The sequence below is a fragment of the Myotis nattereri genome (genome assembly GCF_964212035.1).
Source record: "Myotis nattereri genome assembly, chromosome: 10".
NCBI lineage: Eukaryota > Metazoa > Chordata > Mammalia > Chiroptera > Vespertilionidae > Myotis > Myotis nattereri.
This window is the reverse complement of record NC_138085.1, coordinates 49228185-49244236: the sequence shown is the minus strand read 5'-3', so window position 1 is coordinate 49244236 and position 16052 is coordinate 49228185. Positions and strand designations below refer to the sequence as shown.

The 16052-nt window shown below is 40.6% G+C and overlaps 1 protein-coding gene across 1 annotated transcript in view; it reads left to right on the top strand.

Moving 5' to 3' along the window:
* SANBR (SANT and BTB domain regulator of CSR) overlaps nucleotides 1-16052 on the top strand; it is a 54705-nt gene that overhangs the window by 19333 nt on the left and 19320 nt on the right. Inside the window, exons 8-11 of the mRNA XM_081100609.1 lie at nucleotides 1931-2017; nucleotides 2127-2237; nucleotides 6490-6613; nucleotides 11774-11926. Of these exons, the coding sequence (XP_080956735.1) occupies nucleotides 1931-2017; nucleotides 2127-2237; nucleotides 6490-6613; nucleotides 11774-11926 (475 nt within the window). The remainder of the gene's footprint in view (nucleotides 1-1930; nucleotides 2018-2126; nucleotides 2238-6489; nucleotides 6614-11773; nucleotides 11927-16052) is intronic.

Sequence of the window (16052 nt, the reverse complement as noted above, 5' to 3'; positions counted from 1 at the left end):
TTTATTAAATTTATTCTTGGGTATTTAATTTCAGGGTGCTGTTGTAAGTGCTATCTTTATTTACTTTTCTAATTGTTAGCATGAGAATATTAATAAAAGACTATCTAAAATTTAGTTAGAGGTTCAACAGAGGAGTGTAGCCAGTGAGGGGCCTGAGAAGGAGGAGCCAGTGGGTGGAAAAGAAAGGCTTTCAAACAGGTGGAAGTAGTTAAGTGATCAAATGTGTAGAATGCTGTCACATGTAGAGTAAGGAGAGGACAGAAATGTGTCCAGTTGGATTTAGATAGATTTTTTCCAGATGTATTTTTACAATATATTTTTATTGAGTTCAGAGAAGAAGGGAGAGGGAGAGACAGACAGAAACATCAATGATGAGAGAGAATCATTGATTGGTTGCCTCCTGCACACCCTCTACTGGGGGTGGAGCCTGAAACCTGGGCATGTGCCCTGACCTGGGAATCAGACCTTGACCCTCTAGTTCAGCCGTGGGCAAACTACGGCCCGCGGGCCAGATCCGGCCCATTTGAAATGAATAAAACTATTGAAAAAAAAGACCATACCCTTTTATGTAATGATGTTTACTTTGAATTTATATTAGTTCACACAAACACTCCATCCATGCTTTTGTTCCGGCCCTCCGGTCCAGTTTAAGAACCCATTGTGGCCCTCGAGTCAAAAAGTTTGCCCACCCCTGCTCTAGTTCATAGGTTGATGCTCAGCCACTGAGCCATACAGGCCGGGCCATAAGTATTTTTTTAAAGGAGAGAATTATGTTTATTTGCTGACCAGGATGATTCATTAGAGTGAGAGGAATTGATAATGTAGGGAATTGATCCAAGAGTGTAATCATTAAGGGAAATGAGACAAAGGGGAATTATCTAAGAGCTAAATACTTAAAAATGGGATCAGGGTCCTAAATCTGGATCTGGACTTTAATAGCAGCTGTTACATGAGGGAAAATGGAGATAGAATGGTACTTGGAATTAATGGCAGTTAGTTTAATTAGAAAATTCAGTCAAATTATGCATATTAATAAAGTATTAATATTTATTGAATGCTTAATGCTATGTCTGGCACTCTTTAAAAACATCTCATTTAACCCTCCTAAAAACTTACGAGTTTGGAATTATTAACCCCATTTTGTGGATGAGAAAACAAGGTTCAGAGAGGTTAACTTGCTAAAGATCATGACCTTCACTCCCAAGGAGGGTGTCTGGGCACTGCAGCTCAACGATGGGCAGTACTGGGCTGTGTCCAGTCCTGAGCGGACCCCCTCAGCTGTGGCCACCTATCCCACTTAAGGGTGGAACTGGACCTCAAAGTGGGGGCCGTGTCCTTCTATGCTGTGGAGGACCTGCACTCACCTCTACACTTTCCGTGTCAGCTTCCAAGAGCGTGTGTTCCCCCTTTTCTCTATCTGCTCCACTGGCACCTTCTTGCGAATCTGGCCTTGAGAGACCTTGCCCAGCCTCCAGAGGGAGCGGGTCAGTCAGGGGTTGAAGAATACATAGATTATCGCATATTCACTTTTAAAGGCAATTATAAGTATATTTTTTGGTAATTATCAGTATATTTTTAAGTTTTAAAAGAATAAAAATGATTGTGTATTTATCACTACCACTACTGAGTTGTTGATAGACCTAGAATTGTTAAATTTCCAAAATCTTCAATCTTGAATATTACAGTACCAAAAGATTAAAAGAGAGGTAGATATTTATCAGTCTTATTTTTCTTATTAAAATAGATTCTTGATCAAGCAGTTCTCATTAGGAGAATTAATTTGTAAATTCCCAAAGAGAATTAATAAATCTAAGGATTTATTAATCTTATTTTCTACATGTGCAGATAGGTCAGCATTTGTTTTCATTACTATGACGTAACTTTAGTAAAATAAACAAAGGAAATTAACTTGGCCATTTGTTGTTACTAGTAAACTGTTTTGTAAGAAGATTGAGAGACTATTTGATCCTGAGTACTTGAACCCAGATTCTCGGAATACTGCAGCAACGCTGTACAGGTATGGTGGCATGCTTTTCTTTGGTAGGCTGTATGGTGCAGCTAAAATCTTTAATTTACTATATTTACATTTTCCTTCTTGTATGTTTTTATGTCAATTTTTGTTATAGATGCTGTTTGTGTAAGAAACTTTTAACAAAAGAAACAGAAAGAAGAATTTCTTGCATTCCTGGAAAAATCAATGTGGATCGACATGGAAATCTTGTGTATATTCACATAAGGTGTAGTGAAAATAAAATACAGCTTTTCAAATGTAAATTACTAGTGTATTTATAGAAGCATAACTACTCCTATAAGGAATAGGATATATTTTCTGCATGTGATCCAACTTTGATTTAGAGCAGTGGTTCCCAAAGTGGGGCACATGGCCCACAGTGGGGCAATTTGTTTTTTTGTTTTGTTTTGTTTTTTTAAAATATATTTTATTGATTTTTTACAGAGAGGAAGGGAGAGGGATAGAGAGTTAGAAACATCAATGAGAGAGAAACATTGATCAGCTGCCTCCTGCACACCCCCTACTGGGGATGTTGCCTGCAACCAAGGTACATGCCCTTGACTGGAATTGAACCTGGGATGTTTCAGTCCGCAGGACAATACTCTATCCACTGAGCCAGACTGGTTAGGGCCAATTTGGTTTTTAAGGGGGGCAATTTGAGAATGAGTTATTAACAGTGAGTTTTTTGCATTTCTTATGGTTCTAGGGGCCTCATATACAGTATGTAAATATATATTGTGACATATTTATGCATTTTAGTTCTCTTATATGTTTATTTGCATGTTAAACTTTATTTGCATTTTTTTATATCACTTTATATTATTATTATTATTATTATTATTAGAGCCTGGTGCACGAAATTCGTGCACTAAGGGGGGTTTCCCTCAGCCCAGCCTGTACCCTCTCCAATCTGGGACCCCCTCAGGGGATGTCCGACAGCCAGTTGAGGCCTGATCCCTATGGGATCGGGCCTAAACCAACAGTCGGACATCCCTCTCACAATCCGGGACTGCTGGCTCCCAACCGCTCGCCTGCCTGCCTGCCTGATTGCCCCAACCACTTCTGCCTTCCAGCCTGATCACCCCGTAACCACTCCCCTGCCAGCCTGATTGATGTCTAACTGCTCCCCTGCTGGCCTGATCGCTCCCAACTGCCCTCCTATCTTCCCCTGCCAGCCTGGTCGCCCCTAACTGCCCTCCCGTGCAGGCCTGGTCCCCCCCAACTGCCCTCCCCTGCTGGCCATCTTGTGGCTGTGGGTGCCGCCATCTTTGAGGGCATGGCGGTCAATTAGCATATTCTGCCCTTATTGGCTGTGGGCACTGCCATCTTTGAGGGCATGACAGTCAATTAGCATATTCCCTCCTTATTGGCTGTGGGTGCTGCCATCTTTGTGACGCTATCGGGTCAATTAGCATATTCCCTCTTTTTCTTTCTTTTTTTTCTCTTTTATTTATTTTTATTTTTTATTTTTATTTTTTTATTTAATCTTTAAATTCTTTATTAGTTAAGGAATTACAAATGTGTCCTCATTCCCCCCCATTAACCTTGATTAGGTAAGATTTTTTAAACAATAACAATTTCTTAGTGATTTGTTCCTTAGAACTTCAGCTGCCCTTTCATTCTTTTGTTTTTCTCTTTCATGGATGCCATGTACTTTGGAAGCTTGTTTAGACCAAGTTAATGGCCTTTTAGGCTTCCTCCTACATGAATAGGAGTTCACTTTTTGAAGAATAAGAATTATGTCACAGGGGGCATCAGGATTTCAGAGATGCTTAGGTGGGGCATGGCCAAAAAAAAGGTTGGGAACCAGTGATTTAGAGAGATGCTATTTCCAAAACAAAATTGTTTTAAAGGCTATGTCTTATTGACTGGGTAAGTATATTTTTTAAGTTTTAAAAGGATAAAAATGGTTGTGTATTTATCTCAAAAGATATTTTGATCAGTACCATTACAATTATTTCTTGTTACTAACAGATTTTAGTTATCTATATAAATGTTACTTTGAATATGACAAGAGAACCAAGTTTACTTTCAGGTGAATTTTTGTAAATGAGGAAAATTGTCTTTAAAATTGAATATTCCATAATCTATGTATTCTTCATATTTTGTCAATATTCCATTAATACATAGTGTTTTTTTTATTCCCCTTTAAGTTCAAAACCAGTTCTCATTCTGAGTTGGAGGGAGAGTGTTGTTAAATGGTATGTCTCAAGAAAGCAAAAACTTTCAAATATATCCTACTCCTAGGAATTAACACAAAGAGGTAATATTGGATTTGTGAAAGCATTTAATAAGGACATTTATTGCTATGTTGTTTAAATTTTAAAAGGGAAACACCCAAATAATTAAACAACCTAAAATACCTATACAATAATGTATATAAAGCACCGCTAATCAATTCTTAATGTGCAGCCTTTGAGAATAATGTTGTAAAGGACTATATACTTACATATAAAGTTGTTAGTGGTAAATTAAGTGAAAAGAAGAACAGGTTATAAAACAAAACTAGAAACATGCCCACTAAAATGTTAACAGTGTTACCATTGAGTGAGTATTATGGATGGTTTTAATTTTCTTTGTGCTTGTTCTTCTTTCTGCATTAAAAATGTGCACCACTTTTACTAAAGAAAAAAACTATAAATGTTAATTTCATAGTTTAAACATTAAAATGGAAGTACAGAAAACATATTTGACCTTAATATGCATAGCATAGTCAACTTTAAAATGTTTCATTTTTCTCTTCATACAATAATCAGGGAATCTTTTTAGTTATTATAAGCACCTGGGATTTTATACTTTTTTGTCTTGAGACTTGATTCATATTTTTAAAATTATGTCCATTCTGGCCCTAACCAGTTTGGTTCAGTTATGCCTGCGGACTGAAGGGTCCCAGTTCAATGCCGGTCAAGAGCAGGTTGCAGGCTCTTCCCCGGCTCGGGCCCTGGTCAGGGCTCATGCAGGAGGCGACCAGTCAATGTGTTTCCTCTCACATCAGTATTTCTGTCTTTCCCTCACTCTTCTACTCTCTCTAAAAATCAATGGAAAAATATCCTCAGGTGAATATTAAAAAAAATTATGTCCATTCTGCCCTGGCCAGTGTTGTTAGGGTCAGTGTTTCTCTCTCTCTCTCTCTCTCTCTCTCTCTCTCTCTCTCTCTCTCTCTCTCTTCCTCTCTCTAATATCAGTTTTCAATTATTTTGAAAATTATTTCCATTCTGATAGCAGTAACTATTATGTATTCTATGTATATTCTGACATTGGGAACTATGAAAAAAATTGATAACTTCAACATCCATTTTTGTTTTATTCAAAGTATTTTAGCAAGTCAGCTGTTGATGACATTTTAAAAAATTGTCTTTAACTTAAAACAGATGTGCCTATGTAAATTGCAATAATACGATGTCATTTTGTTATTTGTTAAGGACAAAAATAGCAAAAGTCTGAAAAGATGCCATTGCCGGTTTGGCTCGGTGGATGGAGTGTCTGCCTGTGGACTCAAGGGTCCCAGTTCTATTCCGGTCAGGGGCATGTGCCTTGGTTGGGGGCACGTGCCTTGGTTGGGGGTACGTCCCCAGTGGGGAGTGTGCAGGAGGCGGCTGATCGATGTTTCTCTCTCATCAATGTTTCTAGCTCTCTGTCCCGCTCCCTTCCTCTCTGTAAGGCAATCAATAAGATATATTTTTAAAAAAACAGTCTGAAAAGATTAAGGAACTTGGGGAAAAAAATAGGAACTTGAGTTACATATGACCATAGCAAATAGGGTTTTAAGCCTTTGTTGTTTTTTTAAAATACCCTTTTTATTGATTTCAGAGAGGAAGGGAGAAGGAGAGATAGAAACATTAATAATGAGAGAGAATCATTGATTGGCTGCCTCTTGCACTCACCACACTGGGGATTGAGCTTGCAACCCAGGCATGTGCCCCTGACCAGGAATCAAACCGTGGCCTCCTGGTTCATAGGTCAATGCTCAGCCACTGAGCCATGTCAGCCAGGTGCCTTTGCTATTTTTAAAGTTGATCTCAACATAAAAATGTATATTACCAAGACCTAATTATATATTACTATATTATTTAATTACTAAAAAATACCTCCTGAGAATAATATAAACATATTAATGAAATGTTTAGAATCACCCATAATTAACAACTTATTATATAATATGTACAATTAGAATAAAGCAACATATGTTGAAGCCCCAAATGTTAGCCTACGCAAACTTTATTTAACTTATAATCCTTTATGTAGCTTAGCAAAATAATTTGGCATTCAACCATTCATACCTTTTCCTGTTATCCCCCCAAAAAATAAAGCATAAACAGACTCCCAAAGGATATTTTACCTACTGTTCAGTCCATTCTACAACTATTAGTTACGGACTATTCTTGGATATAAACCACAAATTTAAAAGCATTTGCCCTAAACAATTGTTAATATTGATTTCTTGTAAAATAATATAACAATTGATGCTCTTTCCCCAGAGATAAGACTTGGGATGTTCATGAGTATTTGAATAGTCTTTTTGAAGAATTAAAATCTTGGAGAGATGTATATTGGCGCTTGTGGGGAACAGTCAACTGGCTAACTTGTTCGAGGTGTTTTCAGGTTAGTTTTTAAAAATATATCCTGCTCTGCAAACATTGAGAGCAGATTCTTTGGTATATGCTATTAAATTAGTATATTTGGATGTGTTTTGACAATATCTAACATCTTTATAAGAATTTGGTGGCAAAAGCGGTTCTATTAAACATTGCTTACATCTGACTTAATTTCTCTTACTATGTTTCTTCTTCCTCTTTATTTTCATTGTTGAAACAATCAGTGACTTGCTGAATTTTTAGAAAACCAACAGGTTATAAGTGACCAAATACATTTTTCCAATTATTTCCAGCTAAACTGTTTCTCTGTTGGCCCATACATTTCTTTATTTTTTTACTTGTACTTATTTATTTTAAATTAATTTTACCTTTCTTTAATATCACTTTGCTTCCTCAAAGCCTATCTTTGTTCATTCTGTAACATTTCATGAGCAGATACTAATGTGCCAAACACTCTTCCTTGCCAGGTGAAGAGCACTGAACTGGGCTGTCACCTTTATTTTCATTTAAAAGTCAAACATCAAATGTAAATGGTAGCCCATGCATTTCTTTAGAAACACCTTTGCAGATAGGATGCGATTGACATATCACTTCTTGTTATAACAGCTGTGTTCCCAAAGGGTTTTGTTCGTTTTTTAATAAATGAGTCTATAATAAAAGCACAGGAAAGCTTGCTATGTGAAGGTACCTATAATAAATCCTTTTATAGAATAAATAGATCTTTATAGATCACAATCATTCCTAATTAGGCTTATGTATAAACTAGAGGCCCAGTGCACAAAAATTTGTGCACTCGAGGGGTCCCTCAGCCCGGCCTGTGCCCTCTTGCAGTCTGGGACCCCTTTGGGGATGTCCACCTGCTGGCTTAGGCCCGCTCTCCAGGATATTGGGCCTAAGCTGGCAGTCAGACATCCCTCTGGCAGCCCAGGAGCCCTTGGGGGATGTCCACTTGCCAGCGGGGAGCAGACCTAAGCTGCAGTTGGACATCCTTAGCGCTGTTGAGGAGGCAAGAGAGGCTCCCGCCACCACTGCTGTGCTGGCAGCTGGCAGCCCGGCTTGTGGCTGAGCAGAGTTCCCCCTGTGGTAGCGCACTGACCACCAGGGGGCATCTCCTGCATTGAGCGTCTGCCCCCTGGTGGTCAGTGTGTGTCATAGTGACCAGTCATTCCTAGTCTTTCTGCTGTTAGGGTCAATTTGCATATTACCCTTTTATTATATAGGATAGAGGCCTGGTGCACGGGTGGGGGCCAGCTGGTTTGCCCTGAAGGGTGTCCCAGATCAGGGTGGGGGTCCTGCTGGGGTGCCTGGCCAGCCTGGGTGAGGGGCTGATGGCTGTTTGCAGGTTGGCCAAGCCCTCCAGCAGGGACCCTCACCCCATGGGGGTGTGGCCAGCCTGGGTGAGGGGCTGAGGGCCGTTTTCAGGCTGCCCACAGCCCCTTCAGGGTGGGGGAGTCCCATTGGGGTGCCTGGCCAGCCTGGGTAAGGGGCTGATGGCCGTTTTCAGGCTGGCCACACCACCCGGCAACCCAAGCTCCCAGCCTCTCCTTCTTTTCTTTTTCTGGGATTTATTTATCTTCTATAATCGAAACTTTGTAGCCTTGAGTGTAGCCCAGGGCCGGCCAGGGCAGGCAGGAAGCTTGGCTTCCTGCGTTGCCAGGTGCAAAACAAACCTCCTGCTCACTCCAGCTCCATGGCCGCTGCCATCTTAGTTGGGTTAATTTGCATACTCGCTCCTGATTGGCTGGTGGGCATGGCTTGAGTGTAGCGGAGGGCTGGTTGATTTGCATGTTTCTCTTTTATTATATAGGATTCAGAGTGTTCCACATAACGTTTTTTTTAATATGTTTGTATTGATTTCAGAGAGGAAAGGAGAGGAAGAGAGAGAAACATCAATGATGAGAGAATCATTGATCGGCTGCCTCGTGCACACCCCCTACTGGGGATCAAGCCCACAACCTGGGCATGTGCCCTTGACCGGAATCAAACCTTTCAGTCCGCAGGCTGACAGTCTATCCACTGAACCAAACCAGCCAGGGCTACGTAAAATTTTTTATGACTTCCTAATGTCTTCCTGCCCCCAGTAATTTTCCTCTCTCACTTGAGTAATGGTTTAAGTAGAGTGAAGGAAGAGCTACTTATTAAAACCTTCAGAGTGAGGTTTCTCAAACTGTATAGGTTTATACCAGCCATGGGCAAACTACGGCCCGCGGGCCGGATCCGGCCCGTTCGGCTGTTCTATCCGGCCCGCGGAGCCGAAAGAGCGGAGGGTTCTTTTGCTCTCCCCTCCTCTCCTTCACCAGCAGCAGTGTTAACATGTATTAGTTCACACAAACACTCCATCCATGCTTTTGTTCCGGCCCTCCAGTCCAGTTTAAGAACCCATTGTGGCCTTCAAGTCAAAAAGTTTGCCCACCCCTGGTTTATACCCAATGGACTCCCTGTGTCCCCTCAATTTTTAAAAATTGGACTTATTGAAGTATAATTTATATACAGTAAAATTTACCTTTATACAGTAAAATCAGTTCCTTTTAAGAGGTTTGACACAGTTATGTAACTACCACCACAATCAAAACATAAACCAGTTCCATCACCCTGAAAATTTCTTTTGCCTGTTTGTAGTCAGTTCCTTCTCCCACCCCCGACTCTGGCAATCACTGACTTGTTTAAGTGTCTTTATAATTTTGACTCTTCCAAAATGTCATACAGATACTATTATAACATTTTTTACTTTTTGGGTCCAGATTTTTTTATCTAGTAAAATGGACTTGAAATATTTATTCATTCACCAGTGAAGAATTTTGTAGGTGTTTCTAGTTTTGGACTATTATGAAGAAAGCAACTATAAACATTTCCTATAGACTTTCATGTAAATACTAGTGGCCCAGTGCATGAAATTCATGCACATTAAAAGGGAATTACTTAGAGGAAATATTGCTATTTGCCCTTTCTCAATAATAGAAGTGTCAGAGATGAAAGAAAATTAGTAAAATGTATATGAAAATCTCCCTCCTGTCAGAGTCTGGGGCGCACCACAGGACCCAGAGTCAAGTCCCTGCCCACCTGTCCGCGCCTTGAAATCACACAAGACCCAGACCCAGCAGCCCCACCCCTGTCAAGCCCCGGAGGGCCAGAGGCGCAGCCTCAGGTCCCCTGGCCCAGCGCCGGGCAGGGGGTGCAGCCTCAGGTCCCCCAGCCCAGCCTCAGGTCCTCTGGCCCCAGTGTGACGGCATGATGACTATTTGCATATTCGCTCTTTATTATATTGGATAGATTTTCCCCTTGGGTAACCTAGAAGTAGGATTGCTAGATTGCATGGTAAATGTAATCCTAACAGTTTTCCCAAGTCCTGAACTTGCATTCCTCCCAGCTGTCTCTGAGAGGTCTAGTTGCTCCACATTTTCACTAGCACTTGATATTGTCAAGTTGGTGTTTATGTTTTTTGTAAATTTAATAGCTGTAACATCATCTATAATAATAAACGGGTAATATGCTAATTAGACCGGATGTCATTCCGGACATCCTTCGGGATGAAACCAGGGGCCAGAGAGAAGCCTGGGTCCCAGGTGGCAGAGGGAAGCCATTGCCGGCAGCCAAGGGAAGGGAGGCCTACTCTTGCACGAATTTCGTGCATCAGGCCACTAGTATCACTTATAATCAAGAATATCAGGCTTCTAAAACCTGACTTGTTTAGCTTGTCAGAACATAGAAAATTTGAGGGATTTTTTTTCTCCTTTATAGAAAATTGAATATTAATTTTATTTATAGCATTTAACATTTATTATGGAGAGTTCATAAACTCAAAAAATAATTTGTATGCTAAATACTTTGTGTGTGAGTGTATGCCTTATAGCTTTTATCATACTCAAAAAATTTTAATTAAAAATCGTTTGAAAATCAACTAGAACTAACAAGTAAGTATTCTGAATTATAGATTATCCTTTTTTGCCTTTGTGTTCAAGATCAGTGCTTAACCCTAGCCAGTTTGGCTCAGTGAACAGAGTGCTGGCTGGCCTGTGGACTAAAGGGTTCCAGGTTCAATTCTGGTCAAGGGCATGTACCTCAGTTGTAGGCTCAATCCCTGGCCCTGGTTGGGGTATGTGTGGGAGGCAGCCAATCAATTGTCTCTCTCACATCAATGTTTCTCTCTCTGTCTCCCTCTCTTTGTTCCACTCTCTCTAAAAATCAATGGAGCCCTAGCTGGTCTGGCTCAGTGGATAGAGCGTCAGCCTGCAGACTGAAGAATCCCGGGTTCGATTTCAATCAAGGGCACATGCCCAGGTTGCAGGCTCGATCCCCAGTGGGGGACATGCAGGAGGCAGCCAGTCAATGATTCTCATCATTGATATTTCTATCTCTTTCTCCCTCTCCCTCTCTGAAATCAATAAAATACATATATAAATATATGATCAAAAAATAATATAAAATAAACAAAAATCAATGGAAAAATATCATTGGGTAAGGATTAACAACAAAAATAAAGATCAGTGCTTAAAATGATTAATTTTGTTATTTTCTTTAAATTATTTTTATCAACTTATAAACACATCTGGATTGTATGGTAAATGTAACTCTAACAGTTTATTACTTTTTAAAAAACAGTTTATTTTATAATTAAACCTTGATGTTTCTTTACCAATGATTCAAAGTTACTCCATTGTTTTCATTAATACTAATGTTAAATATTTATCTTAAAATGCAAAGAATAATCAAGACAAAATTTTATTTCATTTTTACTGGAAACTTTTTATGTGATTGGCTATTGTAAAATTAGATGTACATCAAGATCAATTAATTCATCTGAATTTTGAGTAAAGTGTTCTTGGTTTTTCTTTTTAATAATTTTATTGAGGTATAATTATATGCCATAAAATTCATTCATTTTAAGTATACATTTTAGTAAACTTAGAGTTGTGTAACCATCACCACCATCCAATTTCAGTACATTCCCATTACCCCCAGAAGATTGCTTGTGTCCATTTGCTGCCACTCCCCAATCTTATCTCCAACCTCAGGCAACCACAAATCTACTTTGTGTCTCCAGAGATTTGATACTTCTGTACTTTTTATGTTAAGGGAACATACAGTATGTGATCTTGATTAAAGTATTTTTGAGATGTAGATTTCAATGTGGTAATAATAATTGATTTTATATTTTTCTTTTATTTAGGTTTTCCTCTGCACAGAATTTTCACATTGTCAGTATCACTCAGAAGCGGTGATTTATCCTCCTGCAGCCAGTTCACTTAGTACTGTGGGCACTGGAATTTATCCCTGCTGTAACCAGAAGGTCCTTCGGTTTGATCCTACTCAGTTTACAAAGGTAAAGGTAAAGGATTGATGGTATGACAGTATTGCAATGAGCATCCTTGCACATGCATCTTGGTACAATACTTGAGTATTGCCATAGGTTAGAGTCCTTGATCATTAACACTTTTGAAAATCTTATGTAATTAAATTTCATGAGTGCTGAAAGGAACCTAAAGCTCCTTCTCATCATCCTCCATACAACAAATACAGGGTGGGGCTAAAGTAAGTTTACAGTTTTTGTATGAAGAATAATACAATAATTAATAGATAACAATACTGGAATAAACTCTGTATTTCCCATACTCACGACTATACACCTACTTTTATCTCTCCACGTCTCCCACATTTATAAAGTACTAAAGTTGTATCACACACTGTGCAAGACAAAGAGTAGTGTATAAATTAGATAGTTTCTGTCTTAATGGAGCTTTACAGTTCAGGTAATAATATCAAAAGGGAAAAAAGCACACAAAGAAATGTTGGAAGAAGTATTCAGAGTTATAATGTCTGTAATAGGCTGGTCTTACCTGGCCACTGAAGCCAAGGAATGCCTTCTTAAGGAGTTGGTATTTCGTTGATGAAGGGAAAGAGCCCTCCAGTCAAAACAGCAAGTCTAAAAGGAGCACAGTGAATATGAGAGACTGAAAGAAACCATGCTTGTTACAGAAAACATGACAGTTCAAGACAAGGCTGGAGATGCTGGAGATGTCAGGCCATGGACGGACAGGACCTCATAAGCCATGTTTGAGTTTTTTTCTTCATTTCGAGTTTTTGAAAATATCAGTTGTGTGGAGAATGGCTTGAGGAAGAATCAGTGGAATTAGGGTCAAGAAGTTATTACATAGCCTTAGAGAATGATGATGGTAACTTGGACTAGGGTAATGGCAATGAAGAGAAATAGATGAATTCTATTTAGGACATAAAACTGATTGATGGATTGTATCATAGAGGGAGAAGGATGACTCAGTTTCATGCTTGTGCTACTTGATAGATGGTGGTATTATTCATTGAAGAGGAAACAACAGAAGGGAATTAGGTTTGGAGAGAAGCTCATGAGTTCTATTTTGGACATTTTTTGAATGTGAGATGCTCTGAGGTAACCAGGCAAAGAGTGTTAAATATATGGGTTTGTGTTCTCAGAGGAGTGGCTAGGCTGAAGATAATAATTTGTAACTCTTCTTGCAAATAAATGATGCTTGAAGCCATGAAGTATAGGTGAGCACAAGATCAGAGGCCCTACAATGGAACCTAGAGAAACTCTAACATTTAATGGCTAGAGAAGCATGAGCTACAAAGAATAATAATCAGGAATAGCCAGAATAATAGGAGGGAAATGAAGAATGTTGCCATGAAAGTCAAGAGAGTAGTGTTTAAAGAATGAGAGAGTGGTCCACAATGTCAAACATTGATAAGAAATCAAATAAGATAATGAAAGAAATGAGTTTTGGCTTTGTTGACTGGGAATTCAGAGGTGTGAAGAACTGTTTTGTTGTTACCCAGATCCTGAAGCCACATTAGTGTGGGCTGAAACATTAGTGAAAGAACAAATGGAGGCAACTCTTTCTCAAATTTCCCAACTCTTTTGGGAAATTTGAGAAAGGAAGAAGATGGATCAGTAATCAGGTTATGAGTATTTGTTTATTGTTTTTGTTTTATTTTGTTTTGATAGGAGAGACCTATTTATTTTTAAAATATATTATTGATTTCAGAGAGGTATAGAGAGGGAGGGAGAGATAGAAACATCAGTGATGAGAGAGAATAATTGATTGACTGCCTTCTGCATGCCCTCTGCTGGGGATTGAGCCTGCAACCTGGGTATGTGCCCTGACCAGGAATCAAACCATGACCTCCTGGTTTATAGGTTGACACTCAACCACTGAGCCATGCCAGCAGGGCAATAAAAATATATTTTTTAAAAAGATTGCCAGGTAATTTATTTTTAGGGGGGAAAAAGGCATTTGGTTAAATCAATTGTATTTCTATAAACCAGTGAGGTTACCTAGAAATAATTGTAACAAATATGTGCAAGAATGCTATAGAGAAAACAAAACATTATTGAGAGAAAATAAAACTAAAAACTGGATTGTTGTACCAGGTTCCTAGATTAGAAAACTCAGTATTGTAGAGATGTAAAAGTTCACCAAACTTATCTATATAGATCAATGCAATCTCAATAAATATCCTAATGGTTTTATTGGGAACTTTGCTTACCTGATTCTAAAATGTATATAGAAACTCAGAGGAACAAGAATAGCTAAAATAACTTCAAAGAACACCAAGATAGAAAAGTACTTGCTCTGCCCAATATTAAAATCTACACTAATAAAAGAGAAAGATGCAAATTGACCATACCTTTGCGACACCCACCAGCCAATCAGGAGTGAGTATGCAAATTAACCCAACAAAGATGGTGGGTTAATTTGCATATGCAGGCACCGAGTGGCTGGGGGCAGGGCGGGACGCAGGCATTCCGCATCACCCCAGCCGCTCCAGGCCTCTGGGCAGCGTGGGAAAGTGGAAAGGCAGCTCCAGGCCAGAACGAAGGCAGTGCTGGCAGCCAGGGGAAGGAAAACCCATTCTTGCACAAATCTTTGTGCATTGGGCCTCTAGTCTATACTAATAAAAGGGTAATATGCTAATTATACCAAATAGACCGGATGTCTTCTGGATGTCCTTCCTGACACAGCTGGGGGCGTGGCCAGCCTGCACACTGCATGTGGCCCCTCATCCAGGCCAGCCCCGTCCCAAGTGGGGACCCCCACCCTGATTGGGGCAGGGCCGGTCTGCAAACCCCCCGGCCCCTTGCCCCGGCCAGCTCCATCATCCCCCAGCAGAGACCCCCCTCTGTCCCTATCCGGGGCCCCCTTCAGGGCAGGTCAGCCAGTCCCCACCTGTGCACCAGTCCTCTATCCTATATAATAAAAAGGTAATAAGAAAATTGACCCTAACAGGAGAATGACCAGAACGAGCTGGACCAGTCACTACTGACCACCTCTTGGTCCCTTCCCCTGGCCATCAGGCACCGATCACCCAATGGCGAATGGGAAACTGGGGGTGGATGATGGCGGGGGTTGGGGCTGGCTGCGGGCAGCTTGGGAAGATGGCCCTGATCACAGGCCAGGCCTAGGGACTGTCCCCACACACGAATTTTGTGCACCAGGCCTCTATTATACAGCTTTGGTATTTAAGACAGGGTGATATTGCCCAGCTAGTGTGGCTCAATGATGGAGTGTCAAGCTATGACCAGGAGGTAACAGTTTGATTCCTGGTCAGGGCACATGCCTGGGTTTTGGGCTTGATCCTGGTGTGCAGCGTGCAGGAGGCAGCTGATGGATGATTCTCTCTCATCACTGATGTTTTTATCTCTCTCTCCTTCTCCCTCTCTGAAATCAATAAAAATATCTACTTACATAAAAACCCTGGGTGGTGTAACATCACGACTGGTCTGGCAACCAAGCAGAAGGAAGTCAGTCCTGCAGGGGTTGTCTTGGAAATGGCTGCACCCTCCCCTGAGCTGTTTCCGGTGAGGGCAGGGTTTGAGGCAGGAACCCGCCCTTGGAGTGTGGAGGCATATCTTTATAAAGTGCCACGCCAGCACAGCCAAGGATGAACTTGAGTGGGGGCAACTGAAAGGCTTAGAAAAGACAGACAAGAGAATGAAAACCGGGTCTCGGTGGGATGCTGCTTCTCTGAGAGACAGCAACTACGCCCACAGCCATGTCTTTATTTTATAGCAGATGCCACGAGGCAAAGTAAGGGCGTGACCAAGATGTTTACAATATTCTCCTGGGTTTCAATCCTACTCAACTACATGCACCTGAACTCTATCAAGCCTATATCACTCAGGCACGTGGGGCCATGTGTTCGGACCATAGGTTCAAGCTTACAACTATAGCTGTTGGCTGTAATTGTGCTGGGAGGGCTCTGCCCTCCAAGCTGGGACTTGCACGTGGCAATGAGAGGACTGTGCCCTCTCATCAGTCCAAGGCTTGAACCTGTCCAAAACACTGTAGTGGCTCCCCACAATAAAGTTTTAATCTACTTATATAAAAACCCTGAGTGTAACATCACGGCTAGAAGCGTGTCCAACCAGAAGGAAGTCAGTCCTGCAGCGGTCGTCTTGGAAACGGCTGTGCCCT